The 27,600-nt window shown below is 43.6% G+C and overlaps 1 protein-coding gene across 2 annotated transcripts in view; it reads left to right on the top strand.

Moving 5' to 3' along the window:
* The window catches only part of smim19 (small integral membrane protein 19), a 41,472-nt gene extending 14,506 nt beyond the window's left edge, over positions 1-26,966 (top strand). Inside the window, exons 3-4 of one of the 2 annotated variants that reach the window (XR_008724341.1) lie at positions 25,042-26,524; positions 26,675-26,966. Coding sequence is in view for 1 of the 2 variants with exons in the window: in XM_055643787.1 (XP_055499762.1) it covers positions 25,042-25,100 (59 nt within the window). In the remaining variant the exon portion in view is untranslated. Of the gene's footprint in view, positions 1-25,041 lie in introns of both variants that reach the window. The other variant, XM_055643787.1, reaches the window with a different exon arrangement.
* Positions 26,967-27,600: the final 634 nt, after the last annotated feature.

Raw genomic sequence — 27,600 nt, 5'->3', positions numbered from 1 at the left:
TCCACCTTTTTCTTCAATATTTCAGGATCTTCTTCAAAGATATCTTCAGCATCTCTTTCCTTTTTCGAGCAAACTGTAATAACCTTGTTTTTAGTTGAAGAAACCAAGCTACCACAGTCACCAACTTTACCACAGTCACCAACTTATTCCATGATGAAAAGTGGGTAATTCAATCATTTGTTGTTTGCTGAATATTTAGCAATAACGTTCAATGCAAGGTTTTGTTTAATTTCTGGATCATTAGCAGATATTTCAAATCCCAGCTCGAGCTTTGGCCATTCTCTGACCTACAGAGAAATTCTGTTCCATTGATCCATCTCTTATTGCTTAAGAAGCGGCCTGCTGTTAGTCCTCTAGAAGCTTCATCTGCAGGATTTTCCTTTGTGTTAACATATTTCCATATCTCCCAATACAAAAGAGATTCTGTTTGCTACAAATGTCAAAAAACGTTTGTTCTCAGTGTTGAAGTATTTAAGCACTGTAGTACTATCTGTCCAGAAGATAGATTCTTCCAGTTGAAGCTGTAGTTCATTTTGCAGCAATATGTCAACTTTAACAGGTAAGTCTGCGGCTGTAAGTTCCATTCTGGGAATTGTCATTTGTTTCAAAGGTGCCACTCTGGCCTTTCCCATTAAGAATGCAACATGTTCTTTGCTATCATTTTCCTGTCTTAGATATGAAACGGTACCGTAGCCACTTTCACTGGCATCTGAGAAATTATGCAGCTGTGCACTTCTGATCTTACCAAAGCCTGTAGGCTTCATGCTTTGAATTCTGACATCTTGTTGAGATCTGCTAATCATTCTGTCCATCGGTGAGAGGACGTTTGTGTTATACTCTCATCCCATCCAAGTTTTTCCTGCAAAATCAACTTGGCTGGCAGTGTAAATGGTGCAAGAAATCCCAGAGGGTCGTAAACAGAACCAATCACGGATAGGATACCTCTTCTAGTACATGGTCACTCTTGAATTGAGATTCTAAACTTGAACACAGCTGTTTCAACACACCGGTGCAGTCCCAATGCTCTTTCCATTGGCAAATTGTCTTTGCCCAAATCCAACTCACTGGTTTCTTTGGCTCTATAATCTGGTGGAATACTTCCCAATACTGTTGCTGATCCACTTGGAAAGCGTAAATCCTCCTTTATTGCAGAGGGCTGTCAGATGTTTTACCATTTGAATTGCTTCCTGCTCCATACACATGGATTTTAAGTAATCACCCACATAGAAATTATTATTCATAGAGGTTATCACTTCTTCTGGAAAGTGAGCTTTATTGTCCTGTGCAGTCTCCTTTAATACAAAGTTTGCACAACTTGGCGATAACACTGCTCTAAAGAGATGTACCTTCAACAAGATCTTGTTGTGCATCCCCTTCAGGCCACCATAAGAATCGCAAGTAGTCAATGTGTTTTTCTGATACTTTGATGATGAAACATCATTCTAATATCATACATCAAAGCAATTGGCTCTTGTCTGAATTTAATGTGAACTCCGAAGAGTGAGTTGGTAAGGTCTGGACCTTGCAGTAGTTGACAGTTGTGATGTTCCTTTGAAGACTGCAGCACAGTCAAAGACTACCCTCAAGGTCCCTTTCTTCGAGTGATGCACCCCATGGTGTGGAATGTACCAAAGCTCTCCATCACTTTGATTTAAGTAAGTAAGTAAGTTTATTGGCCAAGTATTCACATACAAGGAATTTGCCTTGGTGCTCCGCCCACAAGTAACAACATGACATAGTGACAGTTACGAATGAATCAGAGAACACTAAACATTAATAATAATAAAACATTAATGATAAAACACCATTGATCAAGCATGTGAACCAACAAAATATCAGATCAAAGGGATAGTTGGTTTGTTGGTACCATTTCGGCATAATCATTGTCAATCATATCCTTTAGGAAAGACACTGCTCATGAAATTTCGTATTCTTGCCAAACTTGCGTTTCAGATTCTGGGTGCGTTGCTCTGCCATACGACGATTAATCGGCAGACACACTTTCTTGTTTGAAAGCTAAGTCCAGACAATAGTGTCTGTCTATAATTTTTACTGAGTAGTTCATAACATCCAAGAACTTTAACTCTTCCCTGGACATTTCTTCTGATTCCTTACTGGTACTTTCATTGAAGTCGTGATTGTATTGCTTGATCAATAGCTTTTCTAATTTACCAGTAGATATTTGATTAACAGCAGTGGCACGGTAGTTTTTCTGTTTCCTGCTTCTCAAGGAGCCATAAATAACCCATCCTAGTAGGGTTTTCACAGCAAACAGTTCATCCCTTTGGCTCCTCACAGTCTGTATAGGTTCCAATGCTTCAAAGCATTTGTTCCGATAAGTAGGTCGATACCAGAATATTATCCTTCAAGTAAGGCCATTGTTTCAAGTCCTCATGTCTGGGTATATTTTGATGACAAACATGCATGGTCTCTCAACACTTCAGATATTGGTATAAAATTGTCTTCATCCAGACTAGATATTTCCATACTTGTAATGTAATGACAATCGCAGGATTTCTCCTCATTCATGTTACACAATGGAATCTTAACCTATTCTCCTGTGATGTCCTGCCTTCTCATCAAGCTTTCTGTACAAAAGATAGCCAAACTTCCATGATCCAAAATGCATATGTTTGCAACACTGTATTTGCCTTGCTATTCCTTACCTGAACTGGTAAGCTGGAGAAGATACAGGTTTCTACCCTGGCCTCAATATGAGCAGTTATCTGAGGTGAGGTGACAGCATCAATAGTAGCTGGCTTCTCCTTCTGTTCTATTTGCTCCGGCATCTTCTGTACAGTGTGAATTGCTTCAGGATGATCTTGCTTGCACTTATCACAAGTTATGGGACTGTCGCAGTCTTAAACCATGTGTCCTTTTTTTCAAACATCCAAAACAGATTCCCTTCCCCTTTAAGAAATCCACCTTTACTTTATATTCTTCTTCTTGAATCTTCGACACCACCTTATGGTGTGACCAACTTCATCACATAACAAACAAAATCTTTTTTGCTTGATAGTAGATACATCTTTCATTCCACCTGTCGTTTCCACAGGTATTATAGTGGTAGCAAAACTGCCTCCCTTAGGTCCTGATCTTCCTTTAGTTTTAGTAAAAGTAGAACCTTTGACAGTTGCAATTGGTTTATGATCTTCAATACTCCTGTGGCTTGGATTTATCATGAACCGTACTCCCCTTTCCAAGAAATGGCTACTCGATTCTTCGTTTACAATATCTGGCCTGCTGTATCTCTCCACTTTTCTCTAAGTCTAAAGGCAGTTTTAGAATGATGGCTCTAGTATTACTAACAAGATTAATTTCCTCTATGTGGTCGAGATTTTTCATCGAGCTACAACAACCTCTAGGACTATCGCAAACTCACTTAATGCCTCCACATCTTCTGGCTTGATATTTTTCCAAGCATACATTCTTCATGTATGCGTTAGCAATCCTCTGTTCGTTACCTTAACGTTCTTTAAGTAACCTTCTTGCCTCTTGATAGACTTGGCTTTCATGCCTATTTAGACAGCTTTCGACAAGCACTTTAGCATGTCCGCTTGTGTAATGCACCAGAAGTCGTAAGCGCTCTTTATAATCGGTAGTTTTCATTTCTACTCCTTCGTGAGACGCCATTATGAAAGCTTCACCAAAGGATCACCATCATATTTCGGAATTTCTATTGCTGGTAGTGTGGAAGAGCGATTTTGTTGAGCTATGAGCTTGTTGATTTCAGCTAGATTCCTCACCAATTCAAAGAATTCGCCTTGAGATCCTTGGTTAGGGGCAGTCGGAGGATAAACAGGCCTCTGATAAGCATATTGAATTGGTGGTTTGTTATGAGCCTCATCAGGAGGCCCATAAATTTATTGCTTTGGTCTAACATCCTGTTGTTGAGGTAAAACTTTGTTGGCCCATCACTGTTCTAATGGGTGTACAAAGCCATGAAATCTGGTGGTCCACGGTTGTGGAATTAATCCAACTGCTGCCTCCCTTTGAGCAGTTTTTCTCAAATAAGAGTTCTTCCCATCAGATATTTTAGAGCCACCTCTTGAACCATGGCCTTCCAGTATCTCAATCTTCGTCCTGGTTTCTTCCAACATTTTATCCAGTTCCAACCGTTCCTTCTCTCTCTTTAACTGCCTTCTTTGTTCCTCAACCTCTCTGCTCGTCTGCTATCTGCTCTTCTGCTCTCTATTCTTCTTCAATCTCATGGTTTCTCGTCAAGGTGGCAGCTTGTAGCGCAAGAGCAGCCACAGTTGCTTCAGCTTCCATACGAGCAGAGGCTCTTAAAATTGAACTAGCTTCAGAACTATGCTTATGTCTCAATCTTCGGGTTGAAACGTATGAGATACTATCTCGTGGTATTACTACTTGTTCGTTTTCGACACCTTGTTGTGTAGCATCTCCTGCTGTTGCATACACGGTCCTTTGATCAACTTCAGCAAACCATTTCTCCACATTGCCAATGACGCCGTTAAGATATTCAATCGCTTTTTGAAACCACTGATTATGCTCTGCCTTCCTCATCAGGCAGTGTTAGGCTCAGTAATAAGCCGTGGTTTTGTGCAAACTCGAGGCGGAGGTTGACTAGTCGTCCATGATTAGATTTTACTTCTTCAGCATTCTCTTCAAGGCACATGAGTTCATCCTGGAACTCTATTAAATCGATAGCCCACTTCCATAGCTTATTTCTCTCATTCTGACATTTCTCTAGAAATGCAACACGGGCCTTTTCGGTGAGCTTAGTTTGTCTCTTCGGATATCTGGGCTTCTCTCCGCCACCTTGTGGCTCCTCTGACTCACCTGCTCCATCTTGCTCCATGGATTTAAACAGGTCTTGGCAGATTCTGCTAATTGGACAAACAGGAACTCTTCAGTTTGCTTCAGTCATTATTAACCTACCGGTCAGGTAGGCTCTAAATCTCTAAGCCAATCTCTGGCTGAGATCTATTTTTTTTCAGTTGCTCTTCTTTGGAATCAATCTTCTGGCAATAATCTCTTTCAGAGATTCAGCCCAATATTCTGTCCCTCTTCTATGGGACCAATCTTCTACCTCCTGGCTGTAAGGCAGCTTTCGACTAGATGTAAAGGCAGATTATTATATCCTTCAAGGAAGTTTTCCTCTAGCCACTCTGATTGAAGACAGGGGTAAGCAGATAATTTCGATACGCATGCGAGCTCTCCACGAGACATTCAAAACCGGACAAAGTTAAATCTTCAAAACACAGTCTCTTCATTAATAGTTTATTCATTGTCGTAGTAAAAACAGTAAGATATTCATCCAAACTTCTAGTTTAAATACATTTTGATCTTACTCGTAGTCAAAGTCGTGCATGGTGGAACTCGTGAATGGTGGAAAGCTGGGCCTTCTCCCCCATGCTTCGTCCAACTAAAACTAAAAACTACTAGCGTCTGCGTGAGAATCCCAGCCGCAAACATGCCTCTGCCTACGTAATAAATCCCACCCTTATAATTAGAGGCAGATAAAATTTAAAGGTAACTGGTTATAGTTATAACATACTGAGTTAACATAAATGGCTAGTACAATAGTATCAAAGTGCACATACTAACATGGATAGCAGGTTGCCTGGATGGCAGAAGGCCAAGATTGGCAATAAAGGGGACGTTTTCTGGTTGGCTGCCAGTGACTAGCGGAGTTTCGCCGGGACCGATGCTGGGGCTGCTACTCTTGCATATTAATAGTTTGGATGAGGGGATCATAGAAACATAGAACATAGAAAATAGGTGCAGGAGGAGGCCATTTGGCCCGTCGAGCCAGCACCACCATTCATTCCGATCATGGCTGATCGTCCCCAATCAATAACCCGTGCCTGTCTTCTCCCCATATCCCTTGATTCCACTAGCCCCTAGAGTTCTATCTAACTCTCTCTTAAATCCATCCAGTGATTTGGCCTTCACTGCCCTCTGTGACAGGGAATTCCACAAATTCACAACTCCCCTTCATACTAAGACTGGCCCCTGGTTCTGGACTAGCCCAAAATTGGGAACATTCTTCCTGCATCTAGCTTGTCCAGTCCTTTTATAATTTTATATGTTTCTATAAGGTAACCCCTCATCCTTCTAAACTCTAGTGAATACAAGCCTAGTCTTTTCAATCTTTCCTCATATGACAGTCCCTCCATCCCAGGGATCAATCTCGTGATCCTACGTTGCACTGCCTCATAAGGATGTCCTTCCTCAAATTAGGAGACCAAAACTGTACGCAATACTCCAGATGTGGTCTTACCAGAGCCCTATACAACTGCAGAAGAACCTCTCTACTCTCTTTTTTCTCTTTTTTTGTTTTTATGGATTTATTGACATTTGATCTGTTCAATTAATTTAATCAATCTCTGTAAAGCACTTTGGTTCAAATACTGGTTTTGTTGAAAAGTGCTATATAAATAAAGATTATTATTATTATTATTACTCCTATACTGAAATCCTCTTGTTATGAAGGCCAACATTCCATTAGCTTTCTTCACTGCCTGCTGTACCTGCATGCCAACTTTCAGTGACCGGTGTACAAGGACACCCAGGTCTCGCAGTACCTCCCCCTTACCTAACCTAACCCTATTGAGATAATAATCTGCCCCCTTGTTTTTGCCACCAAAGTGGATAACCTCACATTTATTTATATCATATCTGCCACGCATCTGCCCACTCACTCAACCTGCCCCTGCAACCTCCTAACATCCTCTTCACAGTTCACACTGCCATCCAGCTTTGTGTCATCCGCAAACTTGCTAGTGTTGCTCCTAATTCCCCCTTCCAAATCATTAATACATATGGTAAACTGTTGCAGCCCCAACACCGAGCCTTGCGGCACTCCACTCGCCACTGCCTGCCATTCTGAAAAGGAGCCGTTCACTCCTACTCTTTGCTTCCCGTCTGCCAACCAATTTTCTATCCTCGTCAACACCCTACCCCCAATAGCATGTGCTCTAATTTTAGTCACCAGTCTCCTGTGCGGTACCTTATCAAAGGCTTTCTGAAAGTCTAGACACACTACATCCACTGGCACCCCTTCATCCATTTCACTTGTCACATAGAAACATAGAAATTAGGTGCAGGAGTAGGCCATTCGGCCCTTCGAGCCAGCACCGCCATTCAATATGATCATGGCTGATCATCCAACTCAGTATCCCGTACCTGCCTTCTCTCCATACCCTCTGATCCCCTTAGCCACAAGGACCACATCTAACTCCCTCTTAAATATAGCCAATGAACTGGCCTCGACTACCCTCTGCGGCAGAGAGTTCCAAAGATTCACCACTCTCTGTGTGAAAAAAGTTCTTCTCATCTCGGTTTTAAAGGATTTCCCCCTTATCCTTAAGCTGTGACCCCTTGTCCTGGACTTCCCCAACATCGGGAACAATCTTCCTGCATCTAGCCTGTCCAACCCCTTAAGAATTTTGTAAGTTTCTATAAGATCCCCTCTCAATCTCCTAAATTCTAGAGAGTATAAACAAAGTCTATCCAGTCTTTCTTCATAAGACAATCCTGACATCCCAGCAATCAGTCTGGTGAACCTTCTCTGCACTCCCTCTATGGCAATAATGTCCTTCCTCAGATTTGGAGACCAAAAAATTCCAGAAGATTAGTAAAGCATGATTTTCCTTTCATAAATCCATGCTGACTTGGACTAATCCTTTTACTGCTATCCAAATGACCCATTATTACCTCTTTAATAATTGTCTCCAGCATCTTTTCCACCACCAAAGTCAGGCTAACTGGTCTGTAATTCCGTTTTTTCTCTCTCGCTCCTTTCTTGAAAAGTGGGATAACATTAGCTATCCTCCAATCCACAGGAACTGATCCTGAATCTATTGAACATTGGAAAATGATCACCAATGTGTCCACTATTTCTAGAGCCGCCTCCCTGAGGACCCTGGGATGCAATCCATCAGGCCCCGGGGATTTATCATCCTTCAGTCCCATTAGCCTCTGTCCTCCAGTACTTCTGGGAGATTGTTTGCATCTTCCTTAATGAAGTCAGATCCGAAGTACCTGTTCAACTCTTCTGCCATTTCCTTGTTCCCCATAATAATTTCACCCATGTCTGCCTTAAAGGGACCCACATTTGACTTTTTCCCTTAACATATCTAAAGAACCTTTTACTGTCCTTCTTTATATTCTTGGCCAGCTTCCCTTCGCACTTCATCTTTTCAGCTCGTATTGCCCGTTTTGTTTCCTTCTGGTGTCCTATGAAAGTTTCCCAATCCTCTAGCTTCCGGCTACTCTTAACTGTGTTATACATCTTTTCTTTTATTCTATCCCTAACTTCTCTTGTGAGCCACAGTTGCCTCCCCTTAGAATCTTTCTTCCGTTTTGGAATGAAATGATCCTGCTTCTTCTGGATTATGCCCAGAAATTCCTGCCATTGCTGTTCCACCTTCATTCCTGCTGGTATCCCTTTCCAGTCTACCTTGGCCAGCTCCTCTCTCATGCCTTCATAATCCCCTTTGTTCAGCTGCATCACTGCCACTTCCGATTTAACCTTCTCCTTCTCAAATTGCAGATTAAAACTAATCATACTATGATCACTACCTCCAAGCGGTTCCTTTACCTCGAGTTCTCTTATCAAATTTGGTTCATTGGACAACACTAAATCCAGAATTGCCTTTTCTCTGGTCGGTTCCATTACAAGCTGCTCTAAGAATCCATCTCCGAGGCATTCTACTAACTCTCTTTCTTGGGGTCCTGAACCAACCTGATTTTCCCAGTCTACCTGCATATTGAAACCCCCATCACCACAGTGGCATTACCTTTGTTACATGCCAGTTTTAACTCCTGCTGCAACTTACACCCTACATCCGGGCTACTATTTGGGGGTCTGTAGAGAACACCAATTAATGTCTTCTTGCCTTTGCAATTCCTCAACTCAATCCACAGTGACTCTACCTTGTCAATCCCTATGTCTTCCCTCGCAAGGGACTGATTTCCATTCCTCACCAGAAGAGCTACCCCCTCCCCCCTCTCCTCTGCCCACCTGCCTGTCCTTTCTTAGGATGTATAACCGTGAATATTAAGTTCCCAGACCCGATCTTCCTGCAGCCACGTCTCGGTAATCCCCACAATGTCATATCTACCAACCTCTATCTAAGCCCCATGCTCATCTACTTTACTTCTTATAGTTTGCGCATTCAAATACAGTACTTTTAATTCATTACGCATCTCACCATTCACATCGATCCCTACTACACTTGGCCATACTCTCCTATCCCTTTGTGAGCTTTCTTTCCTGTTAATTCTGGGATCATTAACTATCCCTTTACTCCCTTTTCCTTTAACTCCACCCTTGACTATCCCATTTGACACCCCCCATCCCCCCCCCCCCTATTTAGTTTAAAACCACCTGTGTCGCAGTGGCAAACCTGCCTGCCAGAATGCCGGTCCCCCACCTGTCAAGGTGCAATCCGTCCCTTTTGTACAGTTCCCCCTTACTCCAAAACAGATCCCAGTGGTCTAAGAATCTAAATCCCTGCCCCCTGCATCAGTTCCCAGCCACACATTCCGGTCCTGTATCTCCCTGTTCCTACTCTCGCCAGCACGAGGAACTGGAAGCAAAACGGAGATAACCACCCTGGAGGTCCTGCTTTTCAGCACTTTTATGAGCTCTCTAAAGTCACACTTCAGAATATTCATCCCCTTCTTTCCGACATTGTTTGTGCCAACATGCACGACAACTTTTGGCTGCTCACCTTTGCCCTTGAGGATTTTCTGCACTCTGTTCATGACATCCTGGATCCTGGCACCCGGGAGGCAGCACACCATCCTCGAATCCCGTCTGTTGCCGCAGAAACCCCTGTCCGTACCTCTCACAATTGAGTCTCCAACCACCACTGCGTTGCCTGACGTCGGCCTCCTTGGTTTTGGCTCAACAGCACTTTTTGCATCGCAAGCCAATGCGCCACTCAGTGCATCAACCTCTTCTGTCCCATATAACCATATAACCATATAACAATTACAGCACGGAAACAGGCCATCTCGGCCCTACAAGTCCGTGCCGAACAACTCATACCATAACCCTCCATTCCCTTCTCATCCATATGCCTATCCAATTTATTTTTAAATGATACCAATGAACCTGCCTCCACCACTTCCACTGGAAGCTCATTCCACACCACTACCACTCTTTGAGTAAAGAAGTTCCCCCTCATATTACCCCTAAACTTCTGTCCCTTAATTCTGAAGTCATGTCGTCTTGTTTGAATCTCCCCTATTCTCAAAGGGAAAAGCTTGTCCACATCAACTCTGTCTATCCCTCTCATCATTTTAAAGACTTCTATCAAGTCCCCCCTTAACCTTCTGCGCTCCAGAGAATAAAGACCTAACTTATTCAACCTATCTCTGTAACTTAGTTGTTGAAACCCAGGCAACATTCTAGTAAATCTCCTCTGTACTCTCTCTATTTTGTTGACATCCTTCCTATAATTGGGCGACCAAAATTGTACACCATACTCCAGATTTGGTCTCACCAATGCCTTGTACAATTTTAACATTACATCCCAGCTTCTATACTCAATGCTCTGATTTATAAAGGCTAGCATACCAAAAGCTTTCTTTACCACCCTATCTATATGAGATTCCACCTTCAAGGAACTATGCACGGTTATTCCCAGATCCCTCTGTTCAACTGTATTCTTCAATTCCCTACCATTTACCATGTGGGTGAACCTGTTCACAAGAGGTACAACACCCGGGGACCTGTGCATTTCATGTTTACTTCCGTTTCTCACTGTCACCCACCTTCTCCCTTCCTGTACATTCGGTGTAACAATCTTGCTGTAGGACTCGTTGAGGAACGACTCGGCCTCTAGGAAGAACCTGAGGTCATCCACTTGCTTCTCCAGTTCCCCAACACGGTCCTTCAGGAGCTGTACCTGGATGCACTTCTCACACTTGTAGCAGCCAGAGGCACCAGCGGTGTCCTTGACTTCCCACATACTGCAAGCATCACACTGAATCAGCTTGCCTGACATCTCCTTCTTTCGCCTCCCTCTCCAGCAATTTGCATAGCCTCCTACCCTCAGCCTCCTCGACGAAGACTCTCGAGCCAAAGACTCGCACTTTATTCACAAGGCCGCTCCCTAAGAGCCGTCTTGCTTATATTGACTGATAAATTGCCTAATTTACCAATTTACAAATGAAATTCCTCAGTTTTAAACTGTTTTCCCCCTCTGACTCGCTTCTAACTCTCCTCCCACTCGGGCTACAGCCTATCAGTGCTTTTTCCTGCTTCTCTTTGCTGCTGTTTCTGCAAAATCCACGGAAGCTCTGAGTTGCCATTGTCGAAGCCATTGTGGTCAAGTGTACAGATGATACAAAAATAGGTGGAGGGGCAGGTAGTGCAGAGAAAGCAGGGACTCTGCAGAAGAACTTGGATAGGTTGGGGGAGTGGGCAGAGAAGTGGCAGATGGAAGACAGTGTTGCAAAGTGTGGAGTCATGCATTTATGGAGTAGGAATAAAGGCTAGACTATTTTCTGAATGGGGAGAGAATCCAGAAATCGAACTTGGGAGTGCTGGTGCAGGATTCCCAAAAACGAATCTGCAAGTTGAATCGGTAGTAAAGAACGCAAATGCTAGTATTTATTTCACAAGGGCTAGAATACAAAAACAGGGATGTAATGCTGAGGCTCTAAGGCGCTGGTCAGGCTGCATTTGGAGTATTGTGAGCATTTTTGGGCACCATATCTGAGAATGGATGTGCTGGCATTGGAGAGGGTCCAGAGGAGGTTTACAGGAATGATTTCCAGGAATACGTGGGTTAACATATGATGAGAATGATCCCAGGGGTTAAGGGGGAGAGATAGATCAGACATGAGTGAATGGCAGAGTAGACCAGATGGACCGAATGGCCTATTTCTGCTCCTATCACTTATAACGTCGGTAGGGTAAATGCACAAGTGTCTATTACCCAAAGTCAGGGCATCAAGAACGAGGACAGAGTTTTCAGGTGAGAGGGAAAGTTTTAATAGGATAGACACACAAAGCTGGAGTAACTCACTGGGACAGGCAGCATCTCTGGAGAGAAGGAATGTGTGACGTTTCGGGCCGAGACCCTTCTTCAGACTTACAGTGCTTGTGCGTCTGGCAGGCATCTCCACCAGCTGGGGCCACCAATTTGAATGATTACGTGATGTCACAAATCACTTAATAATAATAATAATAAATTTTATTTATAGGCGCCTTTCAAGAGTCTCAAGGACACCTTACAAAAATTTAGCAGGTAGAGGAAATACATGTAAGGGGAATGAAATAAATAGTAGAGACATGACTAGTACACAAAGTAAATACTTAGTTCAAGTGCATCTTCGAATGCACACTGAAAATTATGCACAAGATGTAAATAACATATCTTGTCTTTTTGGTCTTAACTGGTAAGTATTGAGTGGATTAATTGTGAGGCTTAGTGATTTTCCTCTAAAGAATGAGAAAGATGGTGTTCAGAACAGCCAAATTTAGTTTAATTTAGAGATATAGCACGGAAATAGGCCTTTCAGCCCACCGGGTCCCCGTCGACCAGCGATCCCTGCACATTAACACTGTCCTACACACACTAGGGACATTTACGAGAATGTCATTTACATTTACATTTACCAAGCCAATTAACCTACAAACCTATACGTCTTTGGATGTGGGAGGTAACCGAAGATCTCGGAAAAAACCCTCACAGGTCATGGGGAGTACGTACAAACTCCGTTCAGATAGCACCCGTAGTCTGGATCGAACCCGGGTCTCTGGCGTTACTTTCGCTGTAAGGCAGCAACTCTACTGCTACACCACCGTTACCGCCCAGATTATCTAATTGAAACTCCTGCTGCAGGAACAAACCAGGAGTAATCTCAGGATGAAGAATTGTCTGTTTAGAGTGGTTCCCAACGTGGGGCGTACACCCCACAGGGGGGCAATTTGATTTTTAAGGGGGGCAATTGAGCGCGACTGAGGAGGTCTGGGTCCAAATTTTCGATTTTTATTTTTTGGATTTTCCATCTGGTAAACATATGTAGTTTATGTTTCAGATGTTATTTTGAGTAAATAATTTTTTTTAGGTAAAAAAGGTCTTTATTGTGTAGTTATTACATAATCACCGCGCCATCGCTCTTCATGCACGTCGCACGAAGCGCGCGAGGTCATGGGAGAACCTTATTTATTGAATTGGATTTAGAAATGCGATTCAAAGCGTTTTTGCTAAGTTACCCTTATAATATTTATTTCCTCCGTTTTCTCTCAAGGGAAAGCAATCCGTTTCTGAGAATTATTTCTTTGCTCGTGCTAAAATGAGTAGTGCAAGCAAGAAGAAAGTTTGTCAGTATTCAGAGAGGGGGGGGGGGGGGGCATCAGGATATTAGAGGTGATTAGGTGGGGCATGGCCAAAAAAAGTTTGGGAACCACTGGTTTAGACCATAGGTGGGGACTTCAGAGGCACAACGTGGAAACACCCTTCAGTCCACGAGATCCGTACTAACCAACGACCACCCCATGCACTGGCATTATCCTATACACGAGGGACAATTTACAGAAGTCAATTAACCTACAAACCTGTATGCCCTTGGAGTATGAGAGGAAACTGGAGCACCCAGAGAAAACCCATATGGTCACAGGAAGAATGTAATAACTCCGTACAAATAGTACCTGTAGTCAGGATCGAACCGGGATCTCTGGTGCTGTAAGACAGCAACTTAACTGCTGTGCCTCCATTCCGCACAGTGTGAGATGTCTTTCTGCAGAGAGGAGAATTTCCTTTTCCGCTGTTGTTTCAATTCACTGATGTTGAATATATTTGAGACCAAATGATAGAATATTAATCACGCAGGAAATTCAAAGATTTGAGATTGAATTTTCCTATGTCAAGTAAATCTGTCCCTCCTTATCTATCCAGCACCCCTACACACACATTTGTTTCCACTTCTCCCACTCCTTCACGTCAATCTTTCTCCTTCCTTCAACCCCACCTACTACTGTTTCCTCTTTTTCTCGCATACACGTTCCCATCTCCCACCATCCCTCCCTCTGGTTCTCCATTTTACTTCCCATCTTTCTTTCTTATCAGATTCCACCATTTGCACTCTTTTGATTTCTCCACGTCACCTCCATTGCTGGTTTCTCTCCTCAGTTCTTACCTCGCCTCTTTTTGCCAGCATTTTCCTTCCATCAGTCTGAAGAAAGATCCTAACCTGCAATGTTGTCGGCATATTTCCCTCTGCAAATGCAGCCTGGGCCGCTAAGTTGCTTATCTGCATTTCCTCATCTCTATCCAGCATCTACTACAGTCTCCGAAAGATCCGAGAGTTAGGGATGAGGGAGTATGGGGACTCGAGGATCTCCCATTACTGTTACGGCACGGACTAGAAGGGTCGAGATGGCCTGTTTCCGTGCTGTAATTGTTATATAGATAGCAGATCTGGCTGGAGGTTTATGGTTTATGGCTTATGACGTGTCATAAGGTAATTAGTGATAGGAACAGAATTAGGCCATTTGGCCCATCGTCTACTCCGCCATTCAATCATGGCTGATCTATCTCACCCCCTAACCCCATTCTCCTGCCTTCTCCCCATAACCCCTGACACCCGTACTAATCAAAGTGATCATTATAACCATGAATCTGATCAGCCTCATTCTTAGTATAATCTCAGTAAGGTGAAGTAGTATGGTTCATTGTATTCAATAGGTGAGTGTTTAATTGTCTTGCACCGGCAACAAAACAGTGACATTCTAACTTGCTGCAGCGTAACATGCCTGTTGACGCAAAAACACACAGATAAATATTATATTCCGGATGGCAGAATGAATAACATCACGAGAGAGAGATTTATTACCCAACATTCCCTGCTTATATTGAACACCAACTCATTAACATATTAACACATTACACTGCTCTCCTTTTTTTAAGTATTAAATCTAAGTACTCATTTACAATTTTGTTTAAGAAGGAACTGCAGGTGCTGGAAAACCGAAGGTAGACAAAAATGCTGGGGAAACTCAGCGGGTGAGGCAGAATCTATGGAGCGAAGGAAATAGGTAACATTTCGGGTCAAAACCCTTCTTCAGACAACAATTTTGTTGTGATACTTGATTTAAACCAGTATTTATGAAATCTTACATGATAGACATAATATATTTATTTCACGTATCTACACATTTTTGTTTTACTTGTGCAGTGAGTTATTTAACTTACAAACCTAACCTGGCTACTGGTTTACGGATCCTGCCTGATCGTATAACAGTTACAGGTGTAACAGGTTTAGGTGTTGACTCAACTGCAGGCTTGTTTGGCTCTGTTTTAGTACCCTGACTTTGACCAGAGGAATCTGTTTCTTCGTCTATATTAACTGAACTTAGTGTTTCAACCACAGTGGTCTCTTCCAACTCACTTTCAGATAAAAACTCAGGGATTAGGACTTCATGCTCAGTTTTTGGTTCATCTTTGGCTGAAATCATTTGATCAACATGAATACTTTTGATCCTATCTGCAACCAACTAAGTATCTTTTTATTCCACACATTTCCACAGTTTTCCCAACATCCCATTTGTCTCGACTGGACTTGTTGGGAGGACTGAGAACACGAACTTGCTCATTTGGCTTGAAGTACCTCTCCTTTTTGTGGCGTTTTTGACAACTGTTTTTGCTCAACTCTAAGGCCAAATTGGGTTGAACTCTAGACTTATGCGTATTCTTAGTCTTCTCTTCATCAACAATTCTGCAGGTGAGTAACCTGTCGTTATGTGTTGTGGTTCTGTACTTCAGCCAAACAATGTTTCATGTTGAGCTTTGAACTACCTTACAAAACCTGTTTCTTGAGACCATCTTTGACAACTCTAACAGACCTTTCCGCCGCCCCGTTGGAGGCTAGATGGTATGGGGGAACAAGTGTGTGTTTTACACCATTCCGCAGCATGAACTCTTTGAACCGTTCTCAACGTAACTGAGGCCCGTTATCAGAAACAAGTTCTTCCGGTAAACCATGGCATGCAAAAATGGAACTCAACTCATCTATGGTACGCTCAGTAGTAGTGCTTGACCCCATATGCTTAACCTCAATCCATTTGGAATGACTATCTACTAGTACCAGAAAGTGATCATTACCATTTTCACCAAAATCTACATGAACTCTCTGAAAAGGTCTACTTGGCCATGACCAGGGTTGCAGTGGTGTTTTTGGTGGTTTACTACGGCAATTTTGGCAGACACTACATTTGCTCACCAGTGACTCAATGTCACTGTCAATACCAGGCCAATACACAAAACTTCTGCCAATTGACTTCATGCTTACTATGCCAGGATGTTCGGCATGAAGTTAATTCATAATTTTGCTTCTCAACCACTCTAACCCCACTTAATGCATCCCTGCTCACATGATAATTCAGGGTGTCGATTATGGAAAGGCTTCAGCTCTGAGTTCAATCCACTATCGATTTCAGTCCCAACTGTTCAATGTCTGTTCATAGACCCACTTCAGCACACTTCAGCTCTGTTTCTGCTGCAATTTCCGTTGCAGTCACTGGAAAATCTTAATCTACAACTTGCAGTGTGTAGATTGAGTTCTCACTTCCCACGTCAGAGTTCTCATGGGGCAACCGGGACAATGCATCTGCAACTGCGTTGCACTTGGAGCTTCTGTACTCAACCTTGCGGTCATACTGAGACCCAGCGCTGTGTCCTTGATGGCGCCTTGGAAGGTATAACTGACTTGGGAACAAGTATCACTAGTAGTGACTAGTGATCAGTCACTAGGGTGAATGGTCTGCTGAGAAGAAACTGATGGAATTTCTTGATTCCGAACACGATGCTGAGTGCTTCCTTTTCTATCTGTGCATAATTGCCTTCACTCGGTGATAGGGTGCGGGATGCAAAAGTAATAGGCTTTTCCTGTACGTCATTCATTATGTGGGAGATCACTGCACCTACACAATAACTTGAAGCATCACAAGCAAGTTTCATCTCGCGTGTCGTATCGTAGTGAACAAGGAGTTTGTCACGTCAAGTTTTCCTTGCAGATGTCATATGCACATTGCTGTTCCTTTCCCCACGTCCATTTCACATCTTTTTGTAGCAGATGATATAGTGGCTTTAGCACAGTTGTTAAATCTAGAAGGAATTGTGCATAGAACTGCACCATCCCCCCCAACCCCCTCAAACTATGTGACCCCTGCTCTTCCCCACCCACAGCACAGTCTTCATACTCCCCCACCCCCACCAGACATCCCCTCGGCCTCAGTCCACTCCGGCCCCAACCCGCATCCCTGCCATGTGTTCACCACCCCCCCCCTTGACCTCCCCCTCTCCAACACCGAACGGTCGGTCCTCAGCAGAGGTCTTACCTTTGTTCCCCTCCGTCCCCACTTCAATGAGTTCCGCGCCCACCACGACTTGGAGCTCTTCTACAGTCGCCTGCGCCTCACAGCGTTCTTCCATGGGAAGGAGTCTTCGCCCCCTATTGATGATCCCTTTACCTGTCTCCAACGAACCCCCTCCTCGTGGACCCCCCCCTCATGGACTTCCGGCTTTAGAACTTTTAATCCAAAACTGCCGTCGTGACATCAACCGCCCCAACTTCTCCACTCCTCTGTCTCACTCCAATCTCCCCCCATGAACGTACTGCCATCGACTCACTCCGCAACAACCCAGACTGGGTTATCAAACCCGCCGACAAGGGAGGTGCTGTGGTAGTCTGGCGCGTCGATCTCTACAAAGCTGAGGCCACGCGCCAACTCTCGGACACCTCCTCCGACTTACCCCTGGACCATGACCCCACTGACGAGCACCAGGCCACTATCTCTAGCACCATCACAGACTTCATCAACTCCAGCTCCCTGCTTCCCCCCGAGCCTCCAACCTCATCGTTCTCCATGGCCCGATTTTACCTTCTCCCCAAAATCCCCAAACCTGACTGTCCTGGTAGACCCATTGTCTCTGCCTGTTCGTGCCCTACCGAACTCATTTCCACATTCCTTGACTCCATCCTATCCCCCTTGGTTAAATCCCTCCCTACCTATATTCAAGACACCTCAGATACTCTCCGTCGTCTCCGGGCATTCCATTCTCGAGGCCCCCATCCCCTCATCTTCACCATGGACTACTACACTCTACACCTCCATCCCCCACCAGGATGGTCTCAAAGCCCTCCGGTTCTTCATCGACCGGAGAAGCAACCTATACCCGCCCACTGATAGACTCCTCCGCCTAGCGGAGTTGGTCCTTACCCTCAATAACTTCTCGTTTGACTCCTCCCATTTCCTCCAAATACAAGGCGTAGCTATGGGCACGCGCATGGGCCCCAGCTATGCCTGCCTCTTTGCCGGGTACGTCGAACAACACTTGTTTGAGGCGTACCAGGACCCCATCCCCGACCTCTACCTCCGCTACATCGACAATTGCTTTGGTGCTACCTCCTGCACCCACACACAAATGACTGACTTCATCCACTTCACCACTAACTTCCATCCGGCACTCAAATACACCTGGACCATTTCCGACACTTCCCTATCATTTCTTGACCTCACTATCTCCATCGCAGGTGATAGACTTCTGACTGACATCCACTATAAACCCACTGACTCCCATGGCTATCTAGACTACTCTTCTTCTCACCCTGCTTCCTGTAAGGACTGCATTCCCTACTTCCAATTGCTCCGTATATGTCGCATCTGCTCCCAGGATGAGGTGTTCCACATCAGGGCATCGGCAATGTCCTCATTCTTCAGGGAACGGGGGTTCCCCTCCCCTACTATAGATGAGGCTCTCACCAGGGTCTCTTCAATACACTGTAACACTGCTCTCTCCCCGTCCTTACTGTTCCGGTGGGCTGCGCGACTCGCGTCGCAGCGGCCTCTGCAGTCCGTCTGTCTTTTTATTATGTTTTGTCTCGTTTGAATGTATTTTTTATTTTATTTTTTTGTGTATGTGTGTGGGTATGTGTGTGGGGGGCGGGGGTTGGGGGAAACTTTTAAAATCTATCCCCTGCATGGAGAACCCGACCTTTTCTCTGTCGGGTCTCTGTTGTCGTTGGGGCCGAGCACCGTGGAGCGGCCTCCAGCAGGAACGACCTGGGGCTCCAGTCGCGGAGCTGCGGACCTACTCACCATCGCGGAGCTGGCCGAGTTCGGAGCGGATGGAGCTGTAGTGGCGATCGGCTGCGACCTGACCCCGGAGATTCGGAGCTCCAACCGCAGGTCTGGTGGACAGTGACACCGGGAGCCCGCGGGTCCCTGCTGGGAGACCGCTTTTCTGGGCTTCCGCAACGGCGACTTCACCCGCCCGAGTTGCGGGGTTGAAGAGTACCTGGAGCGGGGCCTTACATCATCGCGCGGCTTGGGATGGCTGTGGGACTTTGCTAGTGCCCGCCGGGGGCTCCAACAAGACCTGGAGCGCGGCCTTGCATCACCCGGCGCGGCGTTAATGGCTGCGGGACAATTACCATCGCCCACCGGGGGCTTTGACTCTGATATCGGGAGGGGAATGGGGAGTGCAGGGGAGAGATATGTTTTTGCCTTCCATCACAGTGAGGAGGAGATGCGCTGTGATGGATGTTTGTGTAAATTGTGTTGTGTCTTGGTTCTTTCTTGTGTGTATGACTGCAGAAACAACATTTCGTTTGAACCTCAATGGGGTTCAAATGACAAATAAATTGTATTGTATTGTTGTATTGTATCCCCCACTCGTAACATGGGCACAGTCCCCCTAGTCCTCACCTTTCACCCCACTAGCCGTCACATACAACAAATAGTCCTCCGTCATTTTCGCCACCTCCAACGTGACCCCACCACTCGCCACATCTTCCCATCTCCTCCTCTGTCTGCTTTCCGCAAAGACCGCTCCCTCCATAGCTCCCTTGTCAATTCTTCCCTTCCCTCCCGCACCACCCTCTCCCCGGGCACTTTCCCTTGCAACCACAAGAGATGCTACACTTGTCGCTTTACCTCCCCCCTCGACTCCATTTATGGACCCAAGCAGTCGTTCCAGGTGCGACAGAGGTTCACCTGCATCTCCTCCAACCTCATCTATTGCATCTGCTGCTCCAGATGTCAGCTGATCTACATTGGTGAGACCAAGCGTAGGCTTGGCGATCGTTTTGCCGAACACCTCCGCTCGGTCCGCATTAACCAACCTGACCTCCCGGTGGCTCTGCACTTCAACTCCCCCTCCCATTCCGAATCCGACCTCTCTGTCCTGGGCCTCCTCCATGGCCAGAGTGAGCATCACAGAAAATTGGAGGAACAGCACCTCATATTCTGCTTGAGCAGTCTGCACCCTAGTGACATAAACATTGAATTCTCCCATTTCCGGTAGCCCTTGCTGTCTCCTCCCCTTCTCAGCTTTCACTCAGCCCTCGGGCTCCTCATCTTCCTTTTTTCTATTTTCTCCCTGCCCACCCCCCCACCCGTCATCAGTCTGAAGAAGGATTTTGGCCTGAAACTTTGCCTATTTCCTTTGCTCCATAGATGCTGCTGCACCCGCTGAGTTTCTCCAGCATTTTTGTCTACCTATGATCGTAGCTCTGAAACACTGTTAGGTTTTGAAGCATTCACTACTGCTTCCACTTTTGCCTTCAAAGGGCGAAGTCCATTGGCATCTACTTTGAGTCCAAGGTAGACTACCTCTGACTGCACAAATGCACATTTACTTTGTCGCAGTTTGACATTGTGGCAGTTCAGTCATGTGAGAACTTGCTCAAGGATTTCCAGATGTTCTACCATTGCGCACACACAGGCTGGACAATTTTCGGGGAGGATTTCACACCATGGGGCAGCTTTGTATATGAATACAAGCCCTTATGTGTGTTGATAGTCAAGTACTGCTGACTTTCCTTGTCGACATTGCGTTGGGCGTAAGCGTGAGACAAATCCAGTTTAGTGAAGACTCTTGCTCCACTAAGTTCTGTGTACAGATCTTGCGTGGTTGGGAACAGATATTGTACGTCATCAACGGCGGTTGATTGTGACTTTGTAGTCACCACGGAGTCGAACAGTTTTGTTGGCCTTGGGTACGGCCACAATTGGCGTTGCCCACTTACTCTGGTCTGTCTTCACGAGTACTCCATTCCTTTCTAACCTGTCGAGTTCTTCCTCCACTTGTTGCTTTAGTTCATATGGTACAGGTCTTGGTCGACAATACACAGGTCTCACATCTTGCTTAAGTCGAATATGTGCAGAGTACCCTGTTATTCCCGTGTAACTGTCAGCAAAAATGTTTGCATGTTTACTTATGATGTTTTCAAGACGTGATTTGGACAAATCGATGCTGAAAATGTTCTTCCAGTCTAACTGTATTCTACTCAGCCAATCCTTTCTAAGGAGGGTTGGTTTATTTCTGTAGCTGGCCACTATGATGGTCAGTGTTACTGACTGACCATTATGACTGACTTTACAGTTCATTTGTTCACAAGTGTCCAAAACTTTGCCTGGGTCGGTTCTCAGCTTGTCCTTACTCTCAAATAATGGTATCTGTGGGAACTTTGTTTCGTACAGGTCTTTGCTCATGACCGAACAATCTGCTGCCATGTCAATACACGTATCGATTAACTGCTAATTTATCAATAGTTTAGTTCAAAATTTGTTGCCTTGGCTGGTTGTAGGCTTATCGATTTGGTTGCATAAATGGTGTACAACCCAAGTTCATTTCCATCTGGGTTCATCTCCAAGTTGTGAACGCCTTTCTGGTGTTGTCGCTTGTTTCCTGCAGATTGTTGGTTCCCTGTTTTAAGCTTGGCCCGTCATGCTGAGGCGATAAGGCCTTTCTTCTGGCAGTTATAGCACTTGGCCATTTTGAACTGACAAAATTGGGATGCGTGATTACCGTTGCAACGATAACAACTGGCTGAACTTGGCTCCCCGCTATACTTTGGTTTTGATTTAATGCCTCTTGGTTTGGCCATAGGCGCTGCCTTGTGACTGTAAACGCCCACTGCAGTCTGTGGTTGATGAAACTCACGAGCATTCTTTGATGCCATCTCCATTGTGATAGCAATCTTGCATGCTTTCTCGAATGTAAGATCTGGAGTGTTCACGTGTTTAGACTGAATTTGTTCATCCACTAGACCACAAACAAATCTGTCGCATAGTGCGTGTCCAAGAAAGGTTCCGAAGTTACAGTGCAAAGTTACGTTTTTCAAGGCAACAATGTACTCATTGATTGTCACATTCTGCTTCTGGTTTCTAGTGCCGAATTTATAGCTTTCTGCAATTTCCAGAGGCTTTGGGTTGAAGTGCTCCTCCAGCTTCTTCGCAATGTCATTGAATGGCACGTCTTTTGCCTTTATGCCTGCAAGAAGATTCACGAGTGTGCCGTACACTTCAAGACCGATCTCTGTGAGCAGAATTGCTTTGTTTCAGTCACTATCTCTCCTTCACCACTAATCTCCATTATGTTGTTTGCCGTGAAAAACATGTTTGCTCTCTCCATATAGGAGCTGAATGGCTCTCGACTCTTGACAAAAGTGCCAAGGTTTTCGATGTAGCCCGTGGACGCTGCCATCGTGTCGTCCTTTTTTTTTTGTCCATTCAAAAACCCCGATTTCCTGTCTGTTCTGGTGTAACAATTCACCTAAAACCTAGCTGTAGAAAGGCTATTCAGCTTGCGTAACTCGACAAAAAAAAATCTCATACAATCCCAAGGACGGCATCTTGCCACGTAGATACACATAGAGATAGCCTGACAAACTCTCAATGATTTGTCCAGCTGCTGTTTTAAAGTACAGTCCCCTGCATAGAAGGATCTGCAGCCTATCGTGTCCAGCACGCAAACAACTGTGACACAACTCCGTATTTACTGTTTAAAATATTAAACAACAATGCATGTTGCAAAACAGTCTTGCACTGTATTTAAAGGATGAGTTCACAAACTCTATCCCATCCTCGTCGCCAATTTTGTTATATTCCAGACAGCAGAATGAATAACAACTTACATACTATACTGGTTGTCCAGATCACGAGAGAGAGATTTATTATAGCAATGTTACACAATTTTGAGATTTAAAAAATCAAGTCTGCAATTCATCCCATCAGATAAAGCATAAAAAGAAGGTTAATTTGACACCTAATTCACTTTCATATCTTCAGTATTAAAAACGTTATGGTCATTTTCATATTCGCTTGTTCCCTATTGCTTTGCCATTGACTTAACACAAAAGCTGTGATCGAGGACAGTCAAAAGCCCATAACTTTCTTAAAAATTAAGTGAATTAAATTTTCAGTTATTATAGATTAAAGCATTCTGAATCAAATATAAAACATCTTATTTAGATTACCTGAAATTAAAGCATATAATGAGTTAATTACCTAATTGTAGCTAATTACAAAATTGACCGTGGTGACGGAAATAGTAATAAACACCCAGATTGCCTTGAAAATTCAAAAATGTGATATTCTCAAGATCAGAACTTTAATATTATTGTATTATATGCTGAAAGTCCATAACAGATAGGTAAATAAATTACAATTTCTAGCAATGGACCAAGTCTTTATGGAGAAGATCAGTTGCTAGCTGGTACATTGGCATATCATAATCAGTAGCATCATCATACTCCTCAGATTGTAACCACTAAGCAACTCTGTACACCTTGTTTTTCCTCAACTTTTCAATTTTGGCATTGTAAACTACAAGTTTTTGCTCTTCAAACCACGCATGATATGCCTTTCTGCCCACTACTTTCCCATTAAGAATGTCCTGTAGATTCCATTTCTTAAGAAAAGGATAATTTAAAAAAATAGCCTGTATCCAAATAACAAACTAATCCCATTCAGACAAGAATTCACAATATAACATGATTTTTAAATCCCACTGTCATGAATTTATATGCCAGATGGAAGGATGTTTAATTCCCATAAATTAATCTAAAAACATCCTCAATATAATCAAAATTATTATTTTTATGCACAATACATGGGACTAAAACTGATATTGACTATGGGTAGACAATAACACAAAATATAGACGATTTAGATGCTCTTATGACATGATTGTCCAAAAAAAAGAGCATTTAAATCATCTTGCGAGTGGGTTGTTCTGGAACGCAACCGATTGGAACGTTGCATTTGCGGTGGAGTTCAACTCCATATCGGCAGGAAAATCACTGCCGGTTCGTATGGGGCCCAAATCAAATTTTCGCAACGTAAAATTAGATTAAAGCCATCCCAAGAAGCAAGTTTATATGTAAAATAGACAACTTACTCTTTGTTTTGTCCCGTTCTTAAATTGACTCGCGATTAAAAAAAATAAAAAATAAAAATCAGGAACGGAAGTCCGATCGATTATTCTTCAGCAGCTAGCAGCCCGAGGAAGTCCACCTCCGATAAGCAGTACAAAACTGCATTTTAATCCCGCCCCCCCCCAAAGGCGCGCTTACGGCCAGTGGCAGAACTGCAGCGCCGCTGAAGGTACGTTTTGTAACATCGCTATTTATTACCCAACATTCCCTCCTTATATTGAACACCAACTCATCAACATATACATGAATATGTATGAGTACATTACAAATATACAATAAGCAACAATGCAATAAATTTATAACATAAATTCCAGATGGGCATAATAGTAGAAACGCAAAGTTTGTTGTGTAATTAAAAATGGAGATCATATTAGATCATAATTACTGAGGCTGATGAGTAAAATGTTCAAGAGCCGGATAATTGCTGGGAAGAAGCTGTTTGTGAACCTGGAAGTCATGGTTTTCAGGCACTTGTACCACTACGACCTGTGATAGACCTGTTCACTCTCTGTAGTCTCCTTCAGTCCTGAGTGTTGGAGTTGCTGACCAGGCCGTGATGCAATCAATCTGTATGCACTCTGTTGTACACATGTTGACGTTCAATAGAGTATTAATCGACAGACCAAATCTCCACAATCTTCTCATCGATGTGTATTGGACCTTGAGCCTGTCAGCTGAGAGCTGTCCAATCTGCTTCCGTTTGATAAACATCTTTCGCTTGCCAGATGAAATGAAACTTCAATGAGGAGTATTGCATTTTATCAATAAAGTTACAAAGAAGATAACAGTATTCATTTAAAATCTGTTAACATATTATTTCCATCATTTCAGCACGAAGGTATGAACAGCAGCAAGTACAGATGGACAGTGTGCAACTGACAGTCGAGTGATACCTGCATCACTAATATTGATGGAAGTAAAAATCAAGGGGGCAGCCATACAAATGAGAGAACCGGTGAAGAGAAAACTACTGCAACATCTGAAATCAATTGAGAAACAATAGGAGTTGAACGTTGAATGTCACTCCTGAAGGATAAATGAGCAAGAGATATGGTGATTACTCTCCACCTTATTAAGTGATGTTTTCCCCCATCCCATAATGTATAACTATGTAATTTGCCTTTTTTAATAACTCGACATGTTAATTATGGAAAGTTTCTCCTGACAAATATGGAAAAGGGAATCAATATAGTTATTGATACTTTCATGCACAGTGATTGCTTCCTTAACCCAGTCCCTTGACTGTCCCAGAGATCATGGGTCTTGAATGACCAGAATACTGAGAGTTACTTTTATTTGAGGAGTGATGTTCGTTGAAGGACTGGATTGTTCTTCGTTAAGGACAAACTCAAGTCAGTTCTAGTGGAAGCTTGTTCAAACATCCTTCCTACTTGTCTACGTATTGAGTTTGGTTTGAAGTAAATAAAAATGTATTGACCAGAGTGAAGTACAACTTTTGTATACCCAAACATTATGAGACGTCTTGCTGTCGCTTGCTGTAAAAATCTTAGTTCACCTTGAAATTTGTAGTTATCTGCATGATTCCAGGGTATTGCTGGAAATAAAACAAAAAATTATATAAATTTAAAACAAAGATGCATATGCTTCAGCATGGGTTACTCAGTGAAGTTTGCCCTTGGTGTAGTTGCCAATTAGTTAGGACATGCTAGGTTTTGAACCAAGTATCTGCTCTGTTCACTGATCATGTGTGTATCATAGCTCAGGAACATTTATTTAAGAAGCCATGCTTCATTAAATGTTTAGCTGTCAAGTGCATACTGATCAAAATGCAAAGTGCTAGAGGAACTCAGTGTATCAGATAGCATCTATAGAAAGAATAGACAGACGATGTTTTGGATCATGACTCTTCTGACGTACTGGCCAAGTTGTTTTACTAGTATGTGTTTTGAATAGTGACTCACTATAGTCTCATTAAGTTTGAGTGCAATCTAAAAGCAAATGGACAGAAGCAATCTATTCTATCTCCTTTACAAGGATGTTGTCAGATCTTGAGGGCATGAGCTATAGCGAGGGGTTGAACAAGCTGGGATATTAGTCCTTGCAGCGTGCAAGGCTGAGGGGTGACCTTATAGGTGTATAAAATCACAAGGGGATTAGATAGGGTAAATGTACAGTATTTTTCCCAGGGTAGAAGAATCGAGAACCAGAGGACATAGGTTTAAGGTGAGGGGAAAATTGAATACAAATAAGGTGAGGGGCAACTTTTAACACAGGTTATAGAACAAACTGCCAGAGGTGGTTATTCACCATTGAGGTGATACAAAACAAAACAATAATTAAGACATTCAAACAGGTACACGGATAGACACAAAAAGCTGGAGTAACTCAGCGGGTCAGACAGCATCTTTGGAGACTTTACTTCAGTCTGAAGAAGGGTCTTGACCCAAAACGTCACCTATTCCTTTTCTCCAAAGCTGCTGCCTGACCCACTAAGCTACTCCAGCATTTTGTGTCTATCTTTCGGTTTAAACCAGCATCTGCAGTTCCTTCCTACACACAGGTACATGGGTAGGATGCGTTTAGAAGGAGATGGGCCAAACACAGGTAAATAGGACAAGGGTATATGGGTCATCTTGGTCAGCTAGGATGAGTTGGGCCAAAGGGCCTGTGTTCGTGTTGTATGACTCCTCAGTTTAAAATTACATGTCACTGTGTTAATTAGATTGGGTCAATGTTATGCTTTGTGCTTGTAAACCTATGAAAAATGTGGTTATCAATAAACGATTTCAAAAGGCTTTGTGGTCTCCAGTAAAATATTGTGTTAATTTTAGTTGTCAAATTGAATGCTGTCTAAATTTATCATGTAAATCTTCTGGGTTTTTTTACCGAATAGTGAAAGGCTCGGATCTGGAGAGGATATTTTCACGAGTGGGAGAGTCAAGGACTAGATGTCATAGCCTCAGAATTAAAGAACGTTCCTTTGGAAGGAGATGAGAAACAATTTCTTTAGTCAGAATCTGTGGAATTCACGTTCACGTTATAGTAGAATTAGGCCATTTGGCCCATCGAGTCTACTCTGCCATTAGATCATGGCTAATCTCTGCCTCCTCATCCCATTTTCCTGCCTTCTCCCCATAACCCTTGACACCTGTTCTAATCAAGAATTTGTCTAAAGGGCCTGTCCCACTTTCATGACCTAATTCACGACCTTTTTTACTTGTGGACATTTTTCATCATGCTAGAAAAACACCCCGACCTACTTGATGCCACGAGTACCTACTACTAGCATCACGGCCTACTACGATCTACGTATGGCCTCCTACGACCACGTGAGGACCATGCTGCGAGTATGAGTCAAGGGCAAACTCGGTAGAGATCGTGAAAGTAGGAAAGGCCCTTATCTCTGCCTTAAAAATTTCTACTGTGTTA

The sequence above is a fragment of the Leucoraja erinacea genome, chromosome 1 (assembly GCF_028641065.1).
Source record: "Leucoraja erinacea ecotype New England chromosome 1, Leri_hhj_1, whole genome shotgun sequence".
NCBI classification, from domain to species: domain Eukaryota; kingdom Metazoa; phylum Chordata; class Chondrichthyes; order Rajiformes; family Rajidae; genus Leucoraja; species Leucoraja erinaceus.
The sequence above is the reverse complement of the archived record's forward strand: the minus strand, read 5'-3'. Positions and strand labels throughout refer to the sequence as shown.